This window comes from Brachyistius frenatus, unplaced genomic scaffold (genome assembly GCF_029030835.1).
Source record: "Brachyistius frenatus isolate BFR_SWC_R1_liver_20210118 unplaced genomic scaffold, ASM2903083v1 Contig_48, whole genome shotgun sequence".
In the NCBI taxonomy this organism is placed as follows: domain Eukaryota; kingdom Metazoa; phylum Chordata; class Actinopteri; family Embiotocidae; genus Brachyistius; species Brachyistius frenatus.
In genome coordinates this window covers 1,846,095-1,868,372 of record NW_027210647.1, presented here as the reverse complement: position 1 = coordinate 1,868,372, position 22,278 = coordinate 1,846,095, and the positions used below count along the sequence as shown (strand labels likewise).

Here is a 22,278-nt window from a genome sequence, read left to right as displayed (position 1 = left end):
CAAAATCTTTTTAAAATAATTGTTACATAAATAAACAGAATGTGCTGATCAATGTAGTCACATAAGTACACCTCTTGTCAGTGTCTCCAGTTTTACAATGGAGACTCGATGTTTCTTGAGCCATTAGTTATGACCAACTTGTCAGACGAGGCATTGATCGTTGGCCGGTTGTAAATGCAACAGCAATCATTTCACAAAGAAAAAATGGAGCTGACTGTGCTGTTGTATGTGGATGTGTGACCTGCTTAAAAAGTGTCACCTTACGACTTTCAAATTTATGCTACTCAAAGTAGAGACTGCAGTTATTTTAACAGTGGTTGTTATATCAGACCTCAGAGTTCTTCAGTGTCACTTTTACACTTTCTTTCTTTTGCTTCAGTGGCCTTTAACAGCCACATCAGATATCATATAAGCAAGGAAACGTTACAACCCTGAACAAAATGTTTTTCTTTTGTTTTTGTTGTCATTATAAATCTCAAAGGCACATCTATTCAAACAAAGAGTATGAAACTGTTTGCCCAAGTGTGCAGGCGTCTTTGTGCAGACTCAGTGATGGGGCACTGCAGTTTTCTGAACTGTATTTTAATAAATGTTGTCATGCTGGAATGAAAGACAGCTTAAAATTGGAGGATCAGTGTGAATACATTTGAGTATAAAAATGTTGTATTTTTGCTTTGTACTTCATCAGTGGTAGAAAGTAACTAAGTACATTTACTTGAGAAGTGTATTGTACTTACAAAGATCTGAAGTTGCTTTACCTATAAGCATGGCTATAAATTGCTGGATTACTCTTCTGTTGTTACCAACTACTTTTCAAAGAAAACAATCATACTAATCTACTCAACTACACTGTATCTATCTGACATACATGCTATTTATGGATAAGCTTAAATAAATACAATGCACTGTATGTGCCGTTTATTAAACTATGTGTTTCCAACCTTCAGTAAAGTTCCTTTTAATTTACATGGGGAATTCAATGGGCTGTTATCAGGTCCAATGAAGAGACAAGCTGAACTTGATAAGTATATTTCGTAATTCTTGGAGTAATAGAGTATTTTTACATAGGTACTTTAGTTAGATAAAGGGTCAGACTACTTTTTTAACCACTACCCCCCGTGCAACGTGGGAGACACCAACACTGCTCTGGCCTTTCCTAATAATCCTCCTGGCTTTATTACCTTTTCACTAACTGTCAGCGTGTATTTCTAATATTTCTCATGATGGTAGGCATTGTAACATATGGCACTTCTTACATTGATGGGGTGACAAAACTGATGGCTGTATGAAGATTTAATACCAGCTGCTGTGAGAAACAGAAACGATCCAAATCCACTTTGCTTCAACAACTATTTTAAATTTAGGAAATTTACTGAGACACTCCATTTTATGTTTCACACTTCCTCTCTGTCACAGTAGGGCTCTCTGCTGCTCCTGGGCCTGACTCCCTCCAGTTATCAGCCCAGGTGATTGAGAGCACAGACCGCCATCTCTCTATAGAGGGCACCCACAGACCCAGAATGTCTTGTTTGCGAGAGCTGTGTACATTTTGTATTTGAAAGAGCAGCAAGTCAATGAATCTCGATAATGCGAGAGCCGGGCCACATAACTCACGTTGATAGTCCTTACATTGTGCCAAGAGGCGATAAATCTGCTCTGGGAGACATGAATATGCAGTGGCAGTCAGTCTGGCTTGTTCTTGCTTGCATGCCCCCTGATGCACAGTTTATTCATCTCCCCCATTCCAAACAGAAAAATAAAACCAATGAGCCGCGGCACTATCTCATCAACAGCATTGTATTAAGCACAAAAAAATGTGGTAGTGCATTTTTCAAAATATGTTTAATAACTGCAAATCTTTCATGTAAAAAAACAAAACAAAAAAAAAAAACACCCAATTTGTGGTTTTATCTTATTAGAATTTAAGATCTAAAAAAAAAAAAAAAAAAAAAAAAAATCGACTTTATGTCAAATGTGATTATATTTTCCCAGGAAATAAAACATTTATTCATCTATGTGTGTATATTTCTAGATCTAAAATATGATTAATGATCCAGGGAACATTAAAAAAAAAATCTAAATAAAATTGCATCTTCACCTGTCTACCGTTATCTTTCTAAACTTAATTCCAGTTGCCTGTTATAGACAAAATATATAATACAGTTACTGACATCTGCAGCACAATTCCACACATTGAAGTCGACTTTGCTTCCTCCAGTTGTGAGACAGCCATGAGTAACACTCTCTCTATGTGATTGTATATGTAACCTGCAGCTTATGTTTGACGGCTCTTTGTAAGGAATGAAAAATGGGCAGCCAGATAGACACCAAGCAGTTACAGGGGATTAATGTACTCTGACATAGACAGAATGTCCCAAATAGCAGCGATAAGAAGGCGGCTTTGTCAATGGCCCAACCCTCAGCTGACACTTATTTCCCTCATGCAAATAATTCATCCCATTTACAGTACTGAAGACAATTGGAGAGAGAGAGAGAGGGGGGGGGGGGGGGTCCTTCTTTTTTGCTCGAAGCAAAGGAATATAATGCAATTTCTATGTCGGTTCCAGAAAATAATGAAAACAGCATCCCTGACATTCCCAATAACACAATAAAACAAACTCCAAATCTCATGATAAAACTGTGAATAAATGAATTGCTCATAATGCAAGTGTATAGAACATTTGGAAAAGTAGAGAACCGGGTGGTTATTCGGATCCCTCTCACCTCCATAAAACACTTCTTGGACACAGTTGACAACTATGCGTAACGACGCGTGCCTCTAGTGGCACCGTGGAAGGAGGGTCGTCAGACGCACGCATATGCACAGCTCTCTGCACTACCTTTCCATCCAGCTCAACCTGGGAGATTTGTAAAATGAACACTGTGTAACAGAGATCCTTTGGAGCGGATTCGGACTTTCCTAAATAACCAGCCTCGTGGAATCACCACCGTGCGCAACTGGAGGAGCGTCGCGGAGCGCGTTTTTCTTCACTGGGTTCAGAGCTGTGATCAAAAGTGGAATGAAGGACTGGAGTGATTAAACTGCAATAAGCATTTCTGAATCTCTGAAGTGTGTTGTAATTCCACAGCACTGATCGTGTAACGTTTTTTCTTTGTTCGTCTCTCGGACGACAGAATTGTTCGAGGCGACCCAAAGTTCCGCAGGCGCAGTTCTCCTTTTCAACAGCGGTGCAGGAGTCCGGCTCGGCTGTTGCCGCGGTACTTGCCAGTAGACAGATAGCATCGTCGGCAGGAGGGGATACAAAGACTCCTGCAGGCTAATTGTAGCAGCCTGCGTTCGCAGGTGTTTCACTGATCCGCCTGTGAGGGACTGAGGGGCTTCATCCCGATTGAGTCGCTCTCAGACTTGTGAGAAACAGAAAAAAAGAAACCCTGGGAAAATGTTGCACCAAGTACAATGAGCGCAGATTTGTTGCAGACATCAAAATCCATATATGCTCCGTCGAATTCAGTTTTGATGAGCAATTCTAAATCGTCTTTGGAATTTTAAAAAGTGGATCCCGCGACTTTACAACCATGCGAAATACTTGGCAGTCTCCCCGGAATGCGATTTGGGAATACTGGACATCGCTGATTGTATGTCTCTTTTGGATTCAATACACTTACGGGATGCCTCATGTTATTCGAATAGGTAAGTTGTCCACATTTACATCTACACACACACACACACACGTTTGTATTGTAACCTTGAAAGTTGCTCCCTATTCAGCGCGAGTCTTCATCTGTGTTTTTACGGCGGCAGCACTTTTGTTGTGGGGTAATGGGCAGTCTCTTTCATTACCGTTCGTTTCAGTCGTGTCTGGTGTGAATTTTCGTTTTTATTTAAACCAGGGGTTTCCAGTGAGCAACAGGAGAATGGTGCATTATAGCACGCCATTACATAAAACTGAGGATGCCTTCTCCACTTAGAGACCATGCAATGGAATAATGTGGGTTAGTGTGACCTCTATGGACTCTGCTTTGTCTGTTTCATTTTCTACAGGCACTATGTTGAGTCACCAGCGAAATTCAGGCTCCTTGCCCTGCCTTCTGGGAGTAGTTTTTAAGCATAGTGTGTTAAATTAAAAAAAACAAAAAAAACAACAACAACACAGATTTGAAGCCAGAAAGCAGCTCCATCCAAAGTTTAAAAATGTTTTAATTTACACAAGGGGGATAAGTAAAGTTTTAATTTATCAGACAAGATAATCCCAGTTTACAAAAACAGCTCAGTTGGTCAGACTTTCCCTGTGCAGTTAGACCTTTGTTACTTTTGTATGTATGCTGTGAGAGAGCCAAAGAGAAGAAGCCAGTTTTGTGCTGCCTTTGTCTTTTTCTAATCACTCACAGAGGAACAATGTGGGAATTGTCATTTGGAGGCTGGCGAGGCGATGAAACATTTTGCACGGCCAAGAGACAGGATCAGAATGAAGATCAATACGTTTTTTTTGTCACGAGGCAAATCGTTTTTGACATTTGGCGGAGTGCCATGCAGGACAATTACTCAAAATGGCATTGGCCCACATTTACATACCACTACAACAGCCGGAGTAAAGGCAGAGAGTGAAAGCATCTTAATAGCATGGAGCTTTTTGTCTTCCCGATGTAAATGATGAGTGAAAGTGGGACGAATGTTACAAAATTGCATATTTCATATCCTGTACTCTAACAGCTGCAAATGGCCTGTCCAAATCAGTTGCTTCTTTGTATGACATATCTGCAAATCAACATCCCACTCTGAGTTTGTAATTCATAATTCCTGGCAAGGTATGTGGGTGGTCCCAGAAAATCTACATTCATTTGAATTAAACTTATTAGACTCTAACAAGATGAAGTGTGGCTACATTTTACTGCACAGTAACCTTGAGTGACCGCTGTTGACTTCCTCTGTATTTAATAAAAGCATATAATTTAAGCCAATAAAAACACAAAGCATAAATTGTAAAATGTATGGAATAATGTTTACTACTGAGCGTCATATGCAGCCATCAGGCAGGCCCAGCATGTATCAATGATTGACTGCTGCTCTCTGAAGAGCTATGACTTTTGACATCGCTGTATATAGGCTTCGGTGGTCTTAAAAACTGCATAAATTCTAAAGCTCGCTGTCGACTGATCTCAACTGAAATTGTTTGGTCAAAGGGCCATTTTTTCCCTTATAATGGTTTTTTTTTTTTTACTGTTGCAGCAACTCAAATAAAGACCTGAAATAGACTTGACAGGCTTTGTTTTTAAAAATGTCAAAGTGCTGAGACAAATTTACCCTGAAATGTGCTGCACTCGCACTGTTGCTTTTTATAGAATCTATCATTGCTCGCGGTTCAGGAGCAGTTTTTTTTTTTTTGTGTTCCCGAGATTGTATTTTGACAAGCCGAGATGAGGGACATGTAAGCGAAGGTTGCTGAATTTACCTCAACGCCAAAAGAACAAACAATTCAAAAGGCCCACGTCTTCATATGAAACTAAGTGTTTGCGTATAACGGCCATGTGTTTATTCATTTTATTTTGTCCACCTTTTTAAAAAAAATCTGCCTGTGTGACAATAACATAATACACATACTAATATTCGATGAAATAGCCTTTACATTATTTCATTGAGGGTGTGTAGGAAATATACAACGTGTGTAAATTATTGCAAACACACTGTAGTTTTCTGGTCGTACTCACAGTCTGCTGATTCGTTCAAGGGGTGAGTGCTTTTTGGAGTGGGTGTGTATTTGGACCTTCACCGTTTCGTGTTTTTTCGTATTTGGTGTGGAAGTCTGTGCCGGTGCTCTGTGTTACAGCCCCCCTGCTAAAACCAACAGAGGGCTCTCTTGTAGTCAGTGCATGGTGGCTAATGTCGCTCTTCAGCACTGGTTACCAACACAAGTGAACCAGTGAAATTCATCGAGGTGGGCGGTAGTATTTGCGCGGTGCTCTCTGTCTGTGCTGTGTCTGCGCTTGGTTAGGTGGCCTGCAGTTCTCCAAGTACACCATCTGGGTAATGGTGGGTATCCAAGGTAGAGTTGTTGCCATTGATTTTAGTGCTTTTACAGTGCATTGCTCTAAGTTGAGGCCAGATGGTGGCTCCGTCTCATTCAGCAGCTTCTATTTGTTGGAGGGAATAACAGACTACACCTCCTGTATTTGTCCTCTTACATGCTGTGCATCACTTTCGTCTCCCTCTGCCTGCCTTTCATAATTATTTTCTCTTTTCCTGACATGTTTTGCAACCTCTCATCTCAAAGGAACCATTTCTGTTGATATAATGTTTTTTTTTTTTTTTTTCATAAAATAGACAAAAGTGCTCAAGAATGTGATTTTTTTTTCTCTCTCAAGATGTCTGTATGTAATTTTTATTTTTGCCAATGTGGAAAAAAGACACACATTAAAGGAGTACACCAATGATTTCATGAAATATAATGGTTGCTTTTTCTGCTTTATTCTGTAACACCAGTGAGCGGCGTACTGTCTGCAATTTATTATTGCATTTTATACTTTATATATTATTGTAATTTATACATTGCTTTCTTCTCCACACGGGTTGCCCATGTTGGAGATTTGTTCAGATGAAAATATATTCATAGCATACCTGTATAATAATAAATGTATCATCAAAGCCTGAAGTAATGACAGATTATTATAGGTTGTTTAATTCATCTGTGTATTGATGAAACTAATTTATCATTTGTTGTCTCTTTTCTCTCTCAGTGAGGTTATTCACTGCCTGACAGGGATTTATTGAATACTCAATTACTTTATCTACCTAATACTTAAAGCACTTAATCAGTGCCAGTTAATCAATCTCCCTCATGATTTAATGTTGATTTCATTTCCTCAGCTACTCGCTTTGCCTGTACACACCTGGTCACATGCATTTTTCATTTAGCTTCCCTGAAAATTCTTCAGGCAGGCAGCACTTCAGATTTAATTATTGTGTGTAAAACAGAACCAACATTAAATGTAAGCTGACAAATGTTGGGCCCTTGAAGCTGTATGCTATTTGACCACTCACAAGTTCCAGTGGGATAAATCAGGTTTGTGGTCAGCGCTGTTGGTTGAAGCCTCCAAACACAAAGACACATCAGTGGCTTGTCCTCATCCCCCCACCAGCAGCGAAGAGAGACTGAGAAGTTTTCATGTGATTAACTCTTCTGGCGAGCAATAGAGAGTGCACTCTCCACTTGCATGCTCCCTGAGATCCTGCTCACCGGGGTTTGAGCAAATGTCTCATCTGAAAAGACTCAGAGATATTTCAAGAGACCGCAAAAAGCTGTAATGGTGCTTTGCAATTCTACTTTTAACAAAGTCAAATCCGAAGGGGCGCGTGTATTGAGAATTACCCAAAGGGAGGATGGTATGGTTGAGTGAGAAGAGTGGGAAGGGGAAGGCATTAAAAAAAGTGTTTGTTGATGGAAAAGAACAATGAGGAGACATCGCATCAAAAGTTCTATCAGATTAAGATGGCCATCAGTTGCTGAGTGGAAATGAATATTTCATTGTCATCTAAATTTAATGTCTCCCTAGACAGAAAGAGAGAGAGAGAGAGGAAGCAGGGAGAAGGCTGCTGGCGGAGGCTTGGGGCCGGGGAGTTGTTGTGGTGAATATGAACAAAGGCTTGTAGAGGTCACAGAAGAATTGGATACAGAGAGAAGCTTCTTTGATGTGTAATTCCATTATCTGTTAGTGAAAGCAGGGATTGAAATGGGAGGAATACAACGGTTGTTTTACCTGCGCTAACATACTCCCCTTCATCCACTTGCATAAACATGGCTGGATAAATGAACTGCAAAAGAAATAGCAGAGGCCTATTTTCTGCCTCTTCAACTCGCAAGCATCTGTATCTTAGCTCTTTCAGTCTCTCAGACACACACACACACACACACACACACACACACACACACACACACACACACACACACACACACACACACACACACACACACACACACACACACACACTGATACTGCATCCACAACGTTTTCTAAAACATATGTCTGGTCTCGCTGGGCCTCTTGTACACAATCCAATTCCATTCTCTCTGTCAACACACTCGTGGCTCATCATTAGCTTCAATCTCACTGATGAGAAACGGCAGATGTTCGTTTTGTTGAGCGGAGGACACGTCTCTGAATGTGCCATCTTCTCTACTCATCTGTGATCCTCTTTAGACGCAGAAGAAAGGAACATTCTATTTCCACAAACAACTACGTGCTCCGGGCGTGCCGTAATCTGTCTTTCCTGAAGCGCAGACCCTGCTCATAAATTAAGTCAGGAGACAGTCAACATGTATTAAACATACAATGTGAGTCCAAGTCGGGATATATTAAATAAAAAGTGTGTGTAAAATCCAAGACACGGCGCCGTAAATGCATCATGCTCCTAATGTGTCCGATAACTAACATTAACAAGACTCACCTGTGTCAAGGAAGTGCAGGTACTTAGCTCTATGTTCAGTCACACATAGTAATGATCATCCAATAATCCAAGCCACTAGGGGCTAATAGAGCGGATCTACCAACCAGTAAAATAATCCTGTGACACAGCAGGGCCCTATCGCGCCCCAACTAGCTTAGCCTAGCCGCTGCTCGCACACCAGATGGTGTTTTCATATCGTACTACAAAGTGGGGGCTCCACAGTGAAAGGTCTGCTGCAAGCATATGCTTTTGCCTATTGATATGAATAAAGTGGTGAGTTCCTTATGGCTATAGATTTCATCGTTTTCATTCAAAAAGTGAGGTAATCACTTTGCTGTTGTTAGATGTTATTTTGCAGACAATATTTCATTTTTTTAAAACTTTGCGGTTGAAACAGATGCTTTAAATGGTCAGTTTAGCCATATTACCCCCCCCAAAAAAACATCATATTTTTCTTCAGTACAATAATGCATGCTGATAGTTTTGGTTTTTACATGCTTGGGTTCTCAGGTATCCACTCTGCAATTTCTGCTTCCCTATGAATCCTTGTGAGTAGAATTTGGACAACAACAACAAAACATTCCACACTTTTCGCATTAAGGATAATCCACACAGCACACTGTCACAGTTTTAAAGTTTCAAGTACAATGTAGTTCAGATGTAATAGTAACATCTATGGATTATGCAGATTAACCATAACATTGCTTCAAGACACATTGCCAGTAAATGTTTCAACAATGTTGCTAAAGAACATCCTGAATCATTATGTGAGCAAATTGCTTCACTGCATTAGATATGAAAACGGGGTAAGATGATAAAGCTGAGAATTTACTGAACACAAACATCAGAACACAAAAAGAAAAGATTAAACTAGGGAATGATAAGGCAGAAGAATATCAATCTAATTGTAATGGTAGCAACTGAAAGCTAGCCTCTAGTTTTTTTGACTGAATTGTAGAGATGGCTTTATGCAACAATCAGAGAGAGCATTTTTTTGTTTTGCCTCATGGCCATGGACTCAATTAAAGACATCATGAAGAATCTTGAAATCAGTTCCAAAAAACAAACAGTACACGGGTCTCAAAGCAATGAAACCACATTAAGTGCCTGAGCAAAAATCAGTTAGGAAATAGCTTAAAACTGTATTTTTTTCCTGGTAATTTGGGTGAAACAACCCTTTAAACATCTTCACATATCTCAACGTAGAGCTGTCCATCAAAAACAACAACCTGATTGATTTGGTCCAATTTGCCTGAGCCCCCACCCGCGGGGTCCTGAGGGACTCAATGTCATTATAGCAGGACGGGTGCTTTTTGGATCTGACAGTAGTTTGAAATTCATGGCATGTCAATGTTGGCCATTTCCCTGTGAATGTTTCTGTACGAAGGCAATGAATCAAATTTCATGCTCTAGCCATTTGTCTTTATTATGTGCCCTTGTCCTTTCCATTTGACTCTCCCATCTCAGCTCTCCTTGGGGCTCTGCAGGAAAAGTCGAATAACATCAAAACAGTTTGAAAAGAAAGCTTGATCACAGGGCATATCACTTTCAGGGTCATGCTAGCAATATAACATAGTTAATTAGAATGATCTTGTTGGAGGTAATTTGGTGATTATTTTTTTACATTTCAGCATGGGGAGCAATTTGTCTTCACTTTTCCAGACACACTGTATATATATGCTGGCAAACCACACACACACACACACACACACACACACACACACACACACACACACACACACACACACACACACACACACACACACACACACACACACACACACACACACACACACACACACACATCATAAGTGCACAAAGTACTGCAGCAAAAAGAGACAGAGAGAAAGAGAGAAAGAACGAGGGTGGTTACATAGATGAAGCTAAGGGACTCTTATTTAGCTGGTTAATTAGCCTGAACCTTTTGATCCCAATTTTAAAACTCGCCACGTTGCAATGCTGGCTCCTTTTGTGTGTTGCCCCAAGCCAGATAAAATTCCCTGTGCCTTTCAAAAGCTATCGCATTCACCGAAGCAGTATTAGCTTGGCTTTCCCTCCATGCGTAAGCGACATCCTTATCTATTCCCATGCGCAATGTGTAAACTTGGTCACCCCTGACCCCTCAGTTACATACAGTTACGTACTTGCATTGCAGTAACAAGACCTTTTCTTCTCGCTGCTTTAAAGCAATCAGAATTTGACAGTGGAGGTATCAGCCGCAGTGCACAGGTTTAAATCCTATTTAACTCGGGCTAAGGACAATGAATGGAGGGTGACACTGTTTCATTCTGCCCTTTTAATCAAGCTCTCATTGTTGTAGGTGCACTGAAAATGTCAGGTCTTGGTTGTGTGATTCCCTCATATTGCTGTTCCATGACTGTAGGGAGATGTGTGTGCACGAATGCCTGTTTAGGAGGGGGAGGTAGTGAGAGAAGGAGGGGAAGTGTGAGTGTGTGCACGACAAGGGGATGTATAAGGGGAGCTGGCATAGAATCCCTGGAGCGTAGGGGTAGAGCAGGAGTTACTAATCAACTGTGAGAGAGCAGGCTAGAGAAGACTCACCCTCTATTCCCCCCCCCCCAGAGAGAAAGAGAAGGAACAGATAAGACAAACCTCTTCAGGCCAAAAACACTACAAATAAATGGCTATCACCAAAAATATCAAGGGGGAAACAGAGATCCTTTTCCTCCACATTCTGCCTCACATCTTTTTTTTGTATCATTCCTTTTCATGCCGGCAGTAACAAATGCAAGGACTACCGCAGGAAGTGCATAAGACTTGGGGGTTACCTCTCTAGCCCCTGTGCTCATCCCTCCACTGATGGATAGCCAGGAGGTGGGAAGCCAATGTCAATTTTGTTAACACAGCCAATACCCAGAAGATACCACTCAGCATTCGCGCAGGCGAGACAGTCTGGGATGGTCTGTCCTCCGCCTCAGCGAGTGTTTTACCAGTTGTGGTTCTTCTGTCCAGGTTGCCCCCGGAGAGCAGTGTGGTTAACCGCAAAATGTTCCCCCGTGACTCATCTGAAGACAGCTTGTCTGCATGTGACCACCTTCAGATATATGGAACAAGACAGAGATTATCATAGACAGGGATGGGAGGTAGAGGAGCAGAGACTGTAGGCGGTTAGAGGCTGGCAGTACATTTTAGTAAAGCCATTAGGGATGCTTGTATGAATTAGAGCCTTTAATGTAAAGCCAGAAAAGCTAGTGACTGGCTGTCCTGCATTTTTTTTATTCACCCTTTCAGATGGGGTTTGTGAAGTACAAATGGCTGTCATAGTAACCATTTAGTTGGTGAACTAGATTGATTAGTGGATATTATAGCTTGTGATTAAGCAGCAGGTTTTTTGTTCAAATCAATTCTCTATCACAGAGAGTTAATGAAGAATTAGGACTCTGATTGTTCCTAAATTATGTTTTCCAGTCTCAAGTGCTTCTGTTTCTAGCCTCAATCATTTTTACTTCCCTTAGTGTTCAGTCTTGAATGCTGTTGCTAGATTTTACATTGTCGCTGCACCTACTGTCAATTTTAATTCAGTTGAATTGGTTTAAACGGTTAATTGTTTTCTTATAATTTGGGAAATGCTCACAGGCCATTATTTTAATGTCTTTAACCATACATTTTAATATTTAGTGTCTTTTTTGTGCTCACAGTTTTACATGTAATGTTTCAATTACAGTTTCCCGACATTGAGAAATGAGATCTGCCACCACCTTTTTTTCTTTCCCTTCTTAGTATTCACTAAGAACATACAGCTCCTTAATGTCCCCTCTTTTTCAAACTCTTCACCTCAGAGTTACATTTTTACTTTTTCAGAAAAATAAAAAAAAGGAGTGAAAGCTGGCTAATTTCTGAACAAAAGCAGGGAAACTGAGCTATGCTCTAAATTGCATTTCACTAAGACTGAACATAATACAGTGAAATTTGCCTGCGCCAAAATATTCTGCAATCAGAAAGTATTATCTAATTTGATGAAAAGGATCAATTAAAGTGATGCTGCAATAATCATATGCAAATTTAATGAGGCATCTGCAGTGTATTAGGATGATTATTTTCATTGTGGAAGCAAACAATGCATGTCGTTTTCACCTGTGGTTGTAGTCTGAAATGCCATAAAACATTAGCTTTTGATATCATCTGGGATGTTTGAAACAAATTTACAGTTTCTGGTTACATTGTTTTTAACATTTAACAACTGCATCGGTAAACTGAAAAACCTCAGAGGTGCGTCCTTGTAACAAATGCTAAATGTAATTTCAGACCACAAGTGGCCAACACACCAAAATGTAAAACAGTCTTTCATGACTCAGAACAAGAAAAAGAATAACCGAGCTCTTTGCTGTGATTACATGTCTAGATTAACAAATCTATTGAAAACATTTAGAGGGTGGCACCATTTAGAAATGTCAATATTATGAATGTTTTGAAAGGTCTATCAGAAATGTCACACATTGTAGGGAAGTAGGAGTGATGGAGGTAAATAAGGACACGTATAGCTACATTTATCTGTCTTATATTCATACACTAAGTATTTCATGCTAATTTTAATTCCTGTCCAATTAGGACCACCCACAAATTCTCTTTTATTTTTGTTGAAAAAAACAAAATGCTCCTCCAGGCTTCTTGAGTTTACTTTCCATTTACACCAGTGAGCTTCGGTTACTTTCATTGTTAGTTGGATAAATTTTGAACTATCCGAACACCGACCACATTAAAAATAATTGGCATCATGCTGGCATCACAGAATTAATGCTCAGTTAATGCCCTGCTCGGCCTCTCTCTGCACTGTTCACATATGGATCGGTCTGCCAGAGTGGTAATTACTTCAAATGTGGTTAGGACCACTGATTCTGTATGGAGAACACAGGCTAACATACACGATATATGCAAAAAAGAAATCTCTTAATGAAGGAATTTAAAGGAAAGGACATGATTGCACGATGCATGATTGAATTGACAAATCAGTCAGAAGAATTTTTTTTAATTTTTTTATGTTGAATACAAATACCACACTGCTGCCACAATTTAGTTTCATAGGTCAGATGATACTATTCATATCATTAACCTTGTTAGTCAATAGACAACTGTTTTGTGCCAGCACAAAGATTTTGAAATGTCTCTTCCTTGTACCCAGCATGGAAGAAAATCTGAGATTTTACAAAAAGGCAATGGTACTTAAAAATGAGAGAAATTTCATCCTTTTTTTCCTTCCTCCATCAGCGGCTCTGGGACCATCAGCAGGCTTTGTGATCTGGATTCCAGTCTGTAATAGTCTAGCTTGAGCAAAGACAGTTCAGAGACCTCACATTCTTTGTCAATATTCTGCCTTCTGAGGACAGTACAAGATGACAGGATGAGCCTGGTGTGTCTGTGTGTGCTTTTCTGAGAGGAACCTATTAATATACGGAGCCTCTCAAGCCACAGTCAAACTTAAAACAGCGGACAGAAGAAGACATTACCTCCAATTATGTGCCTTGGTGAATTTGAGAAGTATAAGCGCTATCAGACTTCTGGCCTGTCAGACATTTTTCCATTTATTAATTCATTTTTGTTTCACATTATGGTGATAGAAAGGGAGCCCCCTATTCCCCTTTTCTTGTCTTCTTCCTCTATTCCCCATCTTCCTGTCCTTTTGAAAAGAAAGAACCATTAAAGTCGTGTTCTGTTAAAAGGGGAAAAGAAAAGCCTTTGTTTAAGTCCCATTCATTGCTCTTCCTCTTTTCTTACCAGACAGAAAATGTGACCCTGCTAACATATGCTCATTGTGTTAATCCCTTGCCAGCAGTAAAATGAGAACTCCCTTCTCTCACCTTTTTGACCCACACACCTTCTGCCTCCTCAACACACTGTATTACAAGACTTGCATTTCAATTTGCAAGCCCAATCACCAGGATCTTATGAGCTGCTGGTTGGAAAGCAATCCAACCCTATTCAATCTGTTCCCCTCATGTTTCCAATCCATTTATGATTATTTAAAGACATTAAATGGCTTGAACAAACGATTTGCAGAACCAGAGTTTTTTTTTTTCTTTCTTTTCTTTCATCTCTCTCTTTTTTAACACTTCACTTGATTGCACCCGCCAGCCACCTTTGCTTCCACCCAGTGCTTCCCTGGTCATCTGTGCCTCTTGATTTGAGAGTCGAAGGTTGGGGGTGGGAATAACAGCACATGGAAATGGGCCGGTGATTGCCTTCCTCCCGGTGTGGTGTTGGAGGGCTTGAGTGATGGCGCCCTTCAAGCCCCTCCTTGGTGGTTGATTAGCTCTGGAGCCCTGGAGCTCCGGAGTGACACACTGGCTCATCAGACCCTGCGCAGCCTGTTAGGGACCCCCTTGATTGCAAGGTGCTTCATAATTGTCCCACTCTGTGCTTTACTGTCCAGTGTGTTAACATCTCATCTTCATGTAGGCCGCATGATTCTTGACTTTTCCTGTTGCTTTTCAGAGTGTACACACTTGAAATGTTTCCACGTGAAAGAGATATGTCATAAAAAATGTATCTGAGTTACTAACAGATGACAACATGGTAATGCTCTTTGAGGCATTCACTGTGCAGATTAAAGTAGAGAACAAACGTGCCATCTCTCTGAGGCCTGATCTCTCAGTCACAACAACCAATGAACGGAAAATAAAAAGGTCCAACATCGATGCTGCTAAAAGGAAGGCTATGTCACAATAGTGCATATTAAATTGTATGGATGGAAGGTTGAATAGAATTGTCAGCTGCAGAAAAGTGGGCCAACACTTATGTCAAGCAGTGCTTCTTCTAGTTCCATGTCACTGTCTGCCAACACCAGCGACTGCAAATGGGCCTGGTGTAATGTCTTTTTTAGTAAGGCAATTGAAAAAGAATTGCCATCGTGGCATTTATAATCATTGAGTTGGTAGACATGATTGAAAGTTAAAGCAGTCAGAACAGAGAGCTCTGAGGGCTCTGACCCGGGTTATTGATTCATATAGCTTATGTGAGTGAACTGCCCGAGGTGTGGGACTCATCAAATCATAGACTGCATTCATTATTTTTATGTCCTGGCATTAGCCTCAGGTGACACTTGAATTTCTTAAAGTTGAGAATTATGCCTACTTCACTGGATTAAGTTGTAAATCCCTGGCCAGAATCAGTTTCAGGCAACTCTTTGGACCCTGCATTGCACAATTATGGGTTGGTACCTAAAATGTGTTTGTGTAATGTTTGAGGGTTCTAAATCACAAACTTGCTACTAGTGTGGATGAAAAATTTAAATGAGGGAATATTTACGGATACAAATTTATCATGAAAAATTAAATGTATATATATATATATATATATATATACATCTAAAAGCACTTGTCAGTTTTAAAGCAAACTAAGCTCCAAAATTGTGTAAAAACTCAAAAGCAAGTATGCAAATATGCAGGGCAGAGGGAAGAAGCTTACTCTTCGTTACACTTGTGGCTACAGAAGGGTTTGCCAGAGTGTAGAAGCAGAAATAGTTTGTTGCTGGGGTGGAGAGGATCCTTTATAATCCCACTAGCTCTGGTTCTGCAGAGTAGAAGGTGTAGATCCAATGGTGCGCTTCGCAAGGCTGAGCAAAACACTCTACACGGTCCTCGGCAGAGCAGTTTCCGCACAGTGATGCCCCCAGTTATGGTGCTTTCTACAGCACCATAGTGGAAGATCTTTAGGTCTCTGTTGTGGACCATTTCAGATTCGCAGTGTGTGGCGGCCCAGGCAGGGGCAGGAGGTGCAAACTTTCTCCAGAAGTGTGTGATTATTTGGGCTGTATGGTTCTTGTGCTACTTGCTCCTAAATTCCACTACCAGCTTCTTGATTTTAGTGGCATACAGTAAGAAGTATTAACGTGTTACTCATCTCTTTCAAACCTACCTAAAAAAAAAAAATTCTGATACTTTGTCAACTTGAAACTGGTATTGGAGTTTATCCTGGCCACAAATTCCTTGTATGTACTAATAATGCAGCAGGGGCAACGACACAATCTATAGATTTCACTGTGAACCTAGACCATCTGAGTTCTCATCAGGAAGCCCACAATCCAGGAATACAGTGAGGTTAGGTTAGGTTAGGTAGTTACTTTATTAATCCCCAAGGGGAAATTTTTCCCCCTGAGGTGTTTAGTCCCAGTACCATCAATGGCCTGTTGACTCATAGCCTATTTTCACTTCTGATCCAAAAGACTGGACTTGTCATTTGTTTCTTGGCTCCACATAACAGAGCAACTTTGCATTGCATGCATCAGACATTTCCGGGACTCCAGTCTTGCTCTTAGATGCCTCATCTTGCCGCTGGTGACAGGCCCAGCAGGACTTCTACGTCCGCATATAACTGTAACGTTTTTACACTCACCAGAGAGCCGGGATGACCTCCAGTCACTCAACCCAGCAGCTGCTTTTCACTCAACCAAGGGACATAAAATGACATGTTTCTGCTGTTTTGGCTCCTAGAAGCTATTGCCCATGTTTAAGACAAACAGCGGCTATGCGGTAAGACTTAAAATGTTTTTGTAGAATAACTGTCCCACTGTTTGTGATGTGTGCAATTGCATTTAAGTGCATGCCAGTTTGTATCTTATTGTCTACCAAAGATGTGGTGACTGTGGCCACAGGCTTATTCATGTCTGGACTTTTTAGCCACCAATAGGCTTTTTTACTGTTGTTAAGCTTTGAGTAAAATCAGTCACTAGCGTTGTTTAGCCTGTTTTCGTCCCTTTATATTCCTTATTTCCCTCATGCAAAAAGTACAACCACGGTCTTCAATGGCTCACTTCTACACTAACTTGTTCTTGCTCTTCTGCCTTTTTGTAATCTTCTATCTGCATTGGCACATTAGCTTTATTCACCCATTACAGTTTCAGTGATTTCACCTGCTGCACATTTACTCAACTTGGAGGATGACACGATTTTATTTTTCCTTGTACTGTTACCGCTCTTTAATGAAATAGCCTTGTATAGGATGATAGATGTTACAGTGGCGGGTGAGACTTGTATTGAAAAGTAAATCCACCATCATATTCAACACAAGCATTTATATAAGAAGCAGAGAGCTGTAAAAGATGAGTGGCTCATCATAACATAACACATTTGTTCAGTTAAAAAAATGAGTCAAGGTGTTTGCCATGCACCAAAGGCCTCAGAGAAAATATCAGCTTTGTCTAGGGTCCCCAAAGAGTACTTTAACTGGAGTAAAAATGACATGTTGGTTTATATCACCTCTACTTGGGCATCTGTCTTTCTAACTGTCTGAGTGTACAACAGAAAGATAATGAAGATACAGTAAGGGATTATATGGCATTTTTGCCCAAAGTGACTGTGGAAGCTGAACATATTCTATTTTTCTTGAAATAGTCTAATAATTTGGGTCATGACAATGATGCATCGGCATCAATTTACCAGTTTTCTTCTGATTTTGTTGCCCTTTTCAAAGCTTCCTTTTAACAATTAATTTGAACGTTTTGTGTGCTATTTAATTCACAGTAAAAGTATCAGAGCACACATTTTGTGAGTTCAGGGTTTCTGATGCTTCTGATGAAAACCTTTTGACAACTAAAACTTTGTAAGTCATGCTGCATAAACTCAGAATCGCTTATACAGCTTCTATTCTGGATTATTCACAGGGCATTGTGAGGATTACTCTACTCATAGAATCAGAAACATGTCAAGGTGTTTGGAGCATGGTGAAGAGGCGAAAGCTGACTTTAAGTGTGTTTACTATTACAGATAAATCAAATTAAGGGTAAACTTTAAGTCCCACACATTGTGATGTGTTGACCAAACCACTCCTATACTTTTGTCTTGGTATCATAGTGGAAGTTTTGTGTTTGCTCAAAAACTGCAGGAAGTGCCTGTTACATGCACCTTAATAAATTAGCTCACTGTGGGTGTTACTGTTTATACCGTTCTTCCGATAATTATCTATTTCATATGTACTGAAAACTGAAAGCAGTATGTGATTAATACTACAATTAGTTGCGACAGGAGGAATTTGCATTAGTATAAACGTAACTGCATCAGACCTCATTATAGCTCGGAGTGGTCAGATTAAAAATAGTGAGTCTGCTTCCTCTTGAAATGTTGCCTCCTTGTTGATGGGTATTAGTATACATTAGGTCTAGATATAACAGAAGGATCACAAAAACTGTATTTATGTCAAATAGTCTTCTTGAAATTGTAAAGTTTTTTGCTTTCAACGGGGTATACTTTCTTCTCAAATATAATCAAATCAAATCCAACAAGACTTCTAACCAATACGATCATGTAAGTTGTTTGTTCACCATCAAATATAATGCACAGAAGTGTTTCCTAAATTAGCCGCCCTGGTTAGGTTTAGGCACAAAAACTGTGGGATGTAATAAGCTGCTTGCATTGGGTTATTTTTTTGGGTGGGATAAAAGTCTCTAAAAATCCAAAATCAGTATAAACTGAAACTGATCAGCACGGTAAGAGGTGTTGCTGAGCTTGCAAGCATTGTTTGGCGCTTTTGATTAATTTGATCACTAAAATCGAATATCCAACCCTGATTCTTAAATGATGTATTTTCAACATGGCCAATAATTATGTGAGCTTTTTCATTTACTGACTGAAGAGGATGAAACATGACTCCTGAGTCAACGCTCAATGTATTCCTTCTTCATGGGCTGAATAATATGTAATAGCTCGCAAAGCTGCACACCTTCCCGGTAATGTGTCACTGCTGTAGACAGATACACACACCTCAGTTCAAAGTACAGCATGTCATTTTGTTGACAAGCTGTAGCTGGGTGCCAGTGAGCATGCTTGGGAATACGTATACTGTAATTCTGTATTCTTTCTCAGCAAAAGCTGTATCTTGACAGAGAGTCTGTCAGTGCTATGTGCTCAGATCACTTAACTGGAGCATCTAGATGTGACCGCAAATTTGAGGTCTAATAATAATAGAGCTGATGCAATGTTTAAAACAAAATGACTGCTTATGTATCCTGATTTTTAAAGAAGCAGGTGAGGGAAAGTGTTGGTGTTTTACGATTAATTAATAAAGATTAACAACACAATGCTTTAAACGGCTTGGTGTCTGAGATACTGTATGCTGGATTTCAGTTTAGAGGTAGACCCAGCAGTTTTCTTGTAAACAAACAGTTATGTACATGTTATTGTTCTTGAAAATGTATATTCACGTTTATATTAACTATAGCAGTCTTGATCATCTTCCCTGCTGTTTACTAGCACTTACCCACTTAGACATACAAGGTTAATTTACAATCACATTAGATTAGCTTTGCCTGGACAGTTTTGGTGTACTAAACCAGCAGTCGTTAAATTTTCTTTTATTCTTGTTTTATGTCTTCTAGTCCTTCTACTTCTTTTTTGGTTTAAACGCACTTTCGGATTATTTCCCCTTCAAGTCGGCACACTTATATTACTAGAAAATGACCAAATTGACTAATTGAAATATTGCTCTATAGCACCACTAGTGATCAAATCCTCCATGGGATATCTTTAATCAATTGTTCCAAAGACTTTCTGACGTGACATTTGTGTTTCTAAACAGTACTTGCCATGCCATTAGAACAAACACACAAAAAAAATGTGTTCTTTTTAAAATCACACAACGGTTCTAGGAAGCATGTGTTAGGTAATTGACTTGCTTATGGGTATTTTGCTGGTAGTTCTTGCGACTTCTTGAGGCTACATCGGTGACCTCCTGGTTGCAAACCCACTTGGCTGACCTCTTCTCCAGGCGTTAGGCCACATGCATGTTGAACAGCCAGCAGCACCTGATGGGGATGATGTGAATTCTGGCCTTGGCCCTTCCAATGCAAAAGATCAACGTTGATGCACATACGGTACTGCCCTACCTAGTGTTTCACCGAACATATTTAAATTTTGTAAACTCCCCAGAGCAACAAGGAATGTGGGAGTCAATACGTTTTGCTGTTGGCATTTGTGATTAACTTGTTCAGAGATGTGAGATAGTGTGTACTGAACATTTGTGCACACTTTAGATGAGGAAAATACGGAAGCCATTTGTTTTGTACACTGAATTTGGTTCAGGAGGAAAAAGTCATTGTTAACTTGTTGGAATTCAACATCTCTAAAAGGAGTCCAACTTCCCAACCCTTGCAGTCTCTTTCAGTTTAGAACCTCTTGATACCTGAGAGTAACTAAGTACACTAAGTACTGTCTTCTGATGTCGCAAAAAGCAGCTTGTTGTCATGTCACATTCAGATGTCCAAGTTATGAACAGCTCTGCCAAACTGTGATTTTCCCCTCTAAACTTCTCACATGGTTCCCTTTCAACAAATGTTCAAATGATCCAATAACTGAAAAAAAAAGCTAACCCTAAAACTAGAGAAAAATTCCAAAAAGTACTACTTCTACCACTGCAGCAATGTGTAGACAATACCACTTCAACATTTGTATCATTAAAGTGCAATTACATGTACTAGTTCACTCTATATATCTCCATCCAACACAATATTTTGTGAAATGACCTTCAATTAAATTTCTGCCAGAGTTATGTCAATGTATCTCCAAATATAATCAGCGCAAAGTTTGCTCAAATAAAAGTGGCACTGCTCCTCTCTCTGCTTTCTTCTTAATTAACAAAGGGGTATGCATTACATTCCCCCTCATATCACCTCATGGTTGTCATGCTCTTTGACAGTGTTTAATTGAAAAAGGGTGTCTGTAAATTTCTTACCAAGTTCATGATCAGCATTGATCACAGAGTGTGTTGATGTGAAGTGAAACTTGTCCAAAAATGACACTGTAAGCCCACTCTACATGAAGTGAAACCATGACGGTTACCCATCCCTTTGTTCGCTCCAGTACTCCCCCCCTCTCTTGCACACGCACACTCAGATAAGACATTTGTGATTTCCAGGCTATATTCTATCACATCAGGCAATGATGAGTATGAGACAAGTCATCCATTAAAATAACTTGATTGGTTATGTAGTGGCACATATCACAGCCCCATTTAATGCCATCACTAGACACACACTCTCACACACAAACACATAGCTACACCTCAGTGCAGCCTGGCCCAACCTCTTTCATAATTTTCTTGTCAAGCATAGCAGACAGCATAATGTGAGAGGGCAAGCACAGAGTAAACAGTGGACAGATTTTAGATGTATCACCATAATGGAGTAATTACCCGTCAGCGCAGGACTGCACAGGGCTGCTTACCAACACTCTGGATCAACAGAATCAAAAGGAATCTTCAAATAAGGTATTAAATTTTAATTACTAGCGTCTTTTGGCAGCTTAGTTCAAGTCAGTCTATTTTTTAACCTTGATGCTAATTCCCACTCCATCCTCAAAGCATCTTTTAAATGAATAGTTTTTAATGCACTGATTGATGGTAGGAGGATATTTGAATGCACTCGCTGACACTACAAGGATAAAAAATGAATTATTAACATAAATGGTTTTGACCAAGGGAATGTTTTGCCAAAGTGGTAAACCACAGAGACTGTGACACCTCTCGTCTTGTTTCAGTTTAATGAGTAGATAATGTCCTAAACAATAGTCAAACTTATCTGATAAAGAGTTAACATCAAATTTCAGCTTTAACATACCCCTTGCAAATTCTGATGCTGTAATCAAACAATACAATTAGGCCAAATCAATTGTCTAAGAAAGTGATTAAAAATAATCTTTTACCTTTTAAATAGTGGTTTTACTGTTCAGTTTAAATATATATTGCATTTTCTGTGTGAAGTAGCTCTTTTGCTCTTTCCCCCTTATGGTATTAACTTGTAGAATGATAACAGAAGTGTTTTTTGTTTCAAGTGAAGCACCTCATACCTCCTCTACGAAACATTTTGAAAACCCTGCAGTTGTGCACTCATACAGTTTTGATTTGTATTGGCCCATAATGTCTTTTCATTGCAC

General features: G+C 39.8%; 1 protein-coding gene across 1 annotated transcript in view; it reads left to right on the top strand.

Annotated features, from left to right (window-relative positions):
• Positions 1 to 2,807: 2,807 nt before the first annotated feature.
• grik3 (glutamate ionotropic receptor kainate type subunit 3) overlaps positions 2,808 to 22,278 on the top strand; it is an 86,408-nt gene continuing 66,937 nt past the window's right edge. The window contains exon 1 of the mRNA XM_069703836.1: positions 2,808 to 3,652. Within this exon, the coding sequence (XP_069559937.1) occupies positions 3,538 to 3,652 (115 nt within the window). The 5' untranslated portion in view covers positions 2,808 to 3,537. The remainder of the gene's footprint in view (positions 3,653 to 22,278) is intronic.